This window comes from Colobus angolensis, unplaced genomic scaffold (genome assembly GCF_000951035.1).
Source record: "Colobus angolensis palliatus isolate OR3802 unplaced genomic scaffold, Cang.pa_1.0 Scaffold377, whole genome shotgun sequence".
In the NCBI taxonomy this organism is placed as follows: Eukaryota; Metazoa; Chordata; class Mammalia; order Primates; family Cercopithecidae; genus Colobus; species Colobus angolensis.
Window position 1 is genome coordinate 563,447 of NW_012117121.1, and position 6,174 is coordinate 569,620.

Here is a 6,174-nt window from a genome sequence, read left to right on the forward strand (position 1 = left end):
CGGATCTCAGCTCACTGCAAGCTCCGCCTCCTGGGTTCACGCCATTCTCCTGCCTCAGCCTTCTGAGTAGCTGGGACTATAGGCGCCCACCACCTCGCCCGGCTAATTTTTTGTATTTTTAGTACAGATGGGGTTTCACCATGTTAGCCAGGATGGTCTCGATCTCCTGACCTCGTGATCCTCCTGCCTTGGCCTCCCAAAGCGCTGGGATTACAGGCGTGAGCCACCGCGCCCAGCCAAGAACATGTGCTTTCTTTCTGCGCCTGCCTTATTTGACTTCACTCCCGCCTCACCTTGTCTTGGCCAGCATGGCCTGGGCAGGAGCAAGCTGGAGCCACCACGCCTCCTGGGCTCCCGCAAGTTCCACACTCAACTCTCCTTGACGGTCTACCCAACAAATCCTTTCCAGCCCCTTCCGAAGTCTGGGGCAGTTCCAGCCTCACCAGGACTCCTCCACCACATGCACCTTCCCATCCCAACCCTCGCCTTCCACAGGGCTACCTGGTTTATGATGGATGTTGCCTAATGAGCCACACTTGGAGGTCACCTTGCTCAGGTCAACTGGTTTGTAGACTATTTGCACCTGGAGATGAGAGAGGAGCAAGAAGAGGAGAGGCAGAGAGAGAAGACAGAGAGACAAAGAGGATAAAATGGGATTATTTTATTAAGGGTGTAATGCAATGAGAAGCAGCTGTGTAAGCCCAGGCCCTGATTGGACAGTGGTTCCCAGCTGCCATGAGGAGTGCACCCTATTCAGGGTGGAAAAATGTGTTGTCGAAATTCTGCCAACCCTGCCCCAGGGGAGCTGGGGACTGTGGGATTGGAGTGTCTTCAATCCCTGCAGAACAAAAGAGCCTCTGGGAAAAACAGGGACCCGTTGTCATTGTGCAAGGCCCAGACATTTGCTCAGCAAAGGCTTAAGGGTAAAAAAGTCACTCCTTTTCCTAACATGAAATTGACAGATCACAATCAGACATGAAGAAAAAAGTGATCAATATGATGAGTATGCACAGCATCTGAAAAATCTTGCTGGAAAGGCAGGAGTGCGGGATCTGCTGGGCCTCAAAGAGGGGAGGCGCTGTGAGGGTCGATGTGGGGGCTTTATTCCAGGAAAAGCTTCCACGGACAGCACTAGAGCAAAGACGGTCAGTAAGCAGGACCCAGCGGAGTTCAGCAGCTCAGACGTGAGAGCCAGCGGGCACCTGCACACTCAGTGTCCTGGGCATTCCTGTCTTTAGCAACAGGAGCAAAGCAACACCAACAGGGTGGGTAGGCGGCACAGCAGAAACCAACAGATTGAATGTCTCAGCAAGCTCGAGCGGACACAGACACACATGGGGAGGCCTGTGGGATCCAGGGCACCGCTCCCTCAGGGAATGACAGTCCTGAGCTGCCAGCTGATCTCAGTCCAAGAGCCAGCTCCCCTGGGGGGCACCCTGTGGGGACTCCGAGTGGCAGACAGATAGGTCCCCCAGAGGCAGGCATCTATGAAGCCGTGGCTGTGTGTGGCCTGGGGGGCGGGTCACTGACTGACATTCCTGGAGTCCTCAGGGCCTCCAGCAGTGGCCTTGTGTGGGTCACCTGAGGGTGCAGCCACCTCCCACCTATCAGTCAGTTCCCGAGGAAGCCCTGCCCTGGAGCTGCCTGGGAGACAGCTGGCTTCATGGCTGAAGATGGTTTATCAAGGCCACCAAAAAACAAGGTGCAGTGGGGGCAGTGGTTTCTGCTTCTACTTAGGTCTAAACTGGAACCATCCCAAATTATTTTAATGTCAGCTGGCATGCGCTCTTTATGGATGGGGAGTTAACTGGGGCAGAGATGGCTGAGGCCCATGTGTGTCAGGGCGGACATGATCTGTGGCAAGGACGTGGGGGCAGGGAGGATGGACGATGCGCGGCCTGGGTTGGAGAGAGCCATGCTCTGAGGCCGGCGCCGAGGGGGTGGCCCAGGGCTGAGGGAGGTGGAAGGACATGCTGGTATGACCAGGTTCTCCTTCCCTCTTCCCTCTTCCCTCTGGCCTTGGTGAGGTAACTCGTGAGAGGGGAGCGGGGCTGGGACAGGGACCAGGGAATGGCCAGACAGGAGAGGAGTAGATGGCAGGGGGAGCCAGGGTGGTGGTCAAGATACCTGGAGGCCAGGGAGGAGGACGGCAGGTCCTGCAGAACTTCCAGGGCCCAGCCAGGAGGAAGAAGGGTCCCAGGTGGAGAAGGAGCAGGGCCAACCCGCTGGGAAGGGGCCCCCAGGCTGGGGAGAGACTAGGGCCGCCTAGCCCTAGCCGCCGCCAAGGATCCAGTGCCCCCAGATGCCAGGGGCTGGCATCTCTTCTCACCAGGAGAAAGGCTTCCTGTGAAGGCGCTCAGAGGGTGGTGCTCAGCCCTGGCTCTCTGCCAGGTCACAGGCTAGCCCACAGATGAGCACAGCGCGGGTCACAGGCTAGCCCGCAGACAAGCACAGCGCAGGACACACGGGCGGGCCCCAGGGAGGTCCCGGATGTCCTGGGCACTGCAGCGTCTTTGGGCATCAGCTACCAGAGGGGTTGGCCACGCAGCCCATGCGTGCTCTCTCCCCAGCTCCGCCTCAGCAGCGCAGTCTCCACCAGGCCACCAGACTCGACTTCAACCAGAAAGCACATGGCCTTCCTCCTCTGGCCGAGCCCACTTCGAGGAAGCCACAGAACCAGGATCAAAGCTCAAATAGCTGAAAACAGCAATCCCAGGAACAAGGACCCGGGCAGGGGTGGGGGCGGCACACACCTCTTTTGTCCCCTCACAGCACACAAACTGGGGCGACAGGAGAGCAGGGCGTGGGAGACAGAGGAGACACTTAGCAGACACTGGTGAGGAAGCGTTAGTAAGCCCCATGCAGCAGCCGCAGGGCAAGCGCTTGCTACTTGTGGGACTCAAGGGGCCTCAGGGCAGAAGCCAGGATCCAGGTGCTCAGTGCAGGAAGCAGCAGCACATTGCAAGAATAAACCCTCTGGGCTGGATGCGGGTGGCTGCCCCAGGCCAGGCATTTTCCGGAGACAGCCCGCCCCGGAGCCACAGCAGTGTCCTGGTACTGCCAGCCAGGGTCAGGTGATTGCTCTCAAAAATCAACGCCTCCCTTGGAGTGGACCTCGAGGGTCTCATACCTCCAGCTCCCCAGGGTGTTAACAGTTTGCTTTCAGCTCACCAAGACTGCTGGTGGGAGAGGAGCCTCTGGTGCCCCGTGGACACAGACCAGCCAGGGGGTGATGAAGCCTCAGCTCACCGGGTGAGTCAGTGGGACTTGAGGATCTGAGTCCTGAATCTCACCAGGGACATTTAGAGGACGCCAAATCTATTTATTTTAAAATTATTATACCATTGTTTTTTGAGACAAAGTCTCACTCTGTTGCCTCAGTTGTGCAGTGGCGCGATCATGGCTCCTTACAACCTCCACCTCCCGGACTCAGGTGATCCTCCCACCTCAGCCTCCCAACTAGCTGGGACTACAGGTGCACACCACCACACCTGGGTAATTTTAATTTTTTTTTGTAGAGACAGGGGTCTCACTGTTGCCCAGGCTGGACTTGAACTCCTGGGCTCAAGCGAACCTCCCGTCTTGGTCTCCCAAAGTGCTGGGATTACAGGCATGAGCCACCGCTCCTGGCCAGAGGCAGCCAAATCTAAAAGAGCCAAAAGCAGCATTTATCTGCCACACCTCAGCGCTGGGCAGAGGGACCTGTCACACTTTGGTTTGGCTCTTTGCATCTGGAGTCTCTGCCAGAGGGTGGTGCAGGCTAAGCATAAGTTGGAGGCTTAGGAATCCGCTCCTGCCTTGAACACAGAGGAGGCGCAGCTGAGCAGGAAGGTAAGACCTTGGTGTCCACTCATCAGAACAAACGGGTCACCTGTCCACAGTGGAGCCAGTCAACGTCAACCTGCCCAGGTGTCGGGGGAGGAGGCAGCAGCCCAGTCTCAGGTGCCACCACCTTCAGCCCAACTTTCAATGGGCTATGGGGCTCCTGGGGACAGGGCTGGGTGTGAGTGGAGGGAAACCTTGACAGGTATTCTCAGCTTCCCAGGCAGGGGCCGGAGAGAGGGTCCATCATCCGCCCTGTTCTGTACGCGCAGCCTGCACGGTACGGTCTAGGGGACCCAGAAATGCTGGGACACCCCCTCCTAGAACATGAGGAGGGGGCTTCTGGGAACAGTTGACTGTGTGAGGGAATGTGGGGAGCCGGACTACATTCACCCGGGGGGCGCAGCCAGATCCTGAGAGCCCAAGAAGGATTTATTCTATGCAGTGTCTCGCAAGTGTACGCACTCACGCCACTTCCTAAAAATTCAAGCCACAGCACGGCGCATGGGACGTGTGAAGGTACTCACACTGCCGCCTCCTGGGACGTGTTTGATATTATCCTTTGAGCCACACTTGGACTGGACGTTGCTAAGATCCAGCTTCTTATTAATTATCTGCACCTTTGACAGCCAGAAAAAAGGATGAGTGACATGTCACCCTGGACCCGCCTGCTTACTCGCAAGGACGCCTCCACTTTCAGTGAGTGACATGCGTCACCCTGGACCCGCCTGCTTGCTTGCAAGGACGCCTCCACTTTCGGACTTGGCAGAGGCAGTCTGGGGAGTGGCGGGAGACTGAGTCACACCCCAGGGGAGCTGAAGGGACAGAGAGAGGGCTGCCCCAAAGGCATCCCAGAACTGTGAGTGACTCCCCGCAGGCTTTACGAAGCTGGGATTGCAGGTCCTCAGGGGCAGGGACTCACTTCACAAAAGGATGGCATCGTCAGGCCTGAACCCCAGCGGGGAGCGTTCACCAGCCTGGGGTCAGTGAAAAACGTGTTAGGCCACACTGATGAGTGAGTAACAGGAAGTTTCCCGGCATCTCCACTCACACCTGGCTAGACCCACCGGAACATTCCCAGAGAACTTCCTGCGGCTGTTCTCAAGCCTGTCGGGCATCGCAATCACCTGTGGATTTTTAAAATCTCAGACCCCAGCCCTAACCTCGAATTCAAATCTGGAGGAGTCTTTCCAGTCCCTCTAGTTTTGAAAAGTTCCCCTGGTGATTCTGACACACAGCCAGGTTTGAGAAGCCCTGATCCCGCAGGCAGAACACAGGCCGCTTTGTGGGGAAGACAAATGCGGGGTGTCCTCTCTGTAAGAGGGCTCTGTCCCTGCAAGGGGGCAGTGCCTTCTTCTTCCATCCACCCACCAGCCCCCTCCCACCCACAGTGCCACCAGGTGCCTAACGGAAGCTGAGCAAATGCTTCCGTGGGGCTTTTCTCAGCTATTCCATAAGCGGGGGTGGCCTGGATGGGTCTCCCACGACTGCATTTCTGGAAGGTTCTTTCTGTAGACACCCGGGAGGTATGAAAAATCAGCGTTTTGATGAGAAATGATTTTACCAATTTGCCTAAAAACTATGAAATAGAAAACCATGGTTTAGGGAGTTGGAAAAACTTGACATTTTATCCGCCAGATCAGTGAGAACGTCTTCCTCACCCAGTGACCTTCCCCTCAGGAACTCTGGAAACAGTGGTTTTTTTTTTTTTTCTTTGTGAGACAGGGTCTCACTTTGTCCCCCAGTCTGGAGTGCAGTGACACCATCACGGCATACTGCAGCCTTGACCTCCCTGGACTCAAGGGATTCTCCTACTTCAGCCTCCCAAGTAGCTGGGACCACAGGCACATGCCACCACACCTGGCAAATTTTTTGTATTTTTTGTAGAGATGAGGTCACGCTATGTTGTCCGGGATGGTCTGAAACTCCTGGGCTCAAGCAATCAGCCCACCTCGGCTTCCCAAAGTGCCGGGATTACAAACCTGAGCCACCGCGCCTGTAATCTCAGCACTTTGGTTTTTATTCATCTCAGATGTAAATAATTGCCAGGTGGAGATCCCAGTGAAGGACCAGCCATGCCAAGGCGGTTTCTGAAATCTTGAAAATGGCACCAAGAGCTCAGCGGCTCTTCTGAGAATGCTGGGTGGAGACGACTGCCCTGGAGGCCCCATCAGCCTGGGCTGTCAGGTCTGGGATTGGGACTCCAGCCTGGCTTCTGGTTCATCCCGTTTTTTTTCCCCTTAATTTTACTTGTCTGAATCTTCAATATGAATCAATATCCAACTCATCTCTTCATAATCTTTTATATTCCTTCAAACAGACTATGTATTTTTATTAGAAAATATAACAATT

General features: G+C 55.7%; 1 protein-coding gene across 1 annotated transcript in view; it reads right to left on the reverse strand.

Moving 5' to 3' along the window:
• The window catches only part of MAPT (microtubule-associated protein tau), a 46,055-nt gene that overhangs the window by 7,991 nt on the left and 31,890 nt on the right, over nt 1-6,174 (reverse strand). The window contains exons 8-10 of the mRNA XM_011953918.1: nt 4,540-4,598; nt 4,350-4,442; nt 499-583 (exon numbers count right to left, since the gene is read on the reverse strand). Coding sequence (XP_011809308.1) covers nt 499-583; nt 4,350-4,442; nt 4,540-4,598 — 237 coding nt within the window. The remainder of the gene's footprint in view (nt 1-498; nt 584-4,349; nt 4,443-4,539; nt 4,599-6,174) is intronic.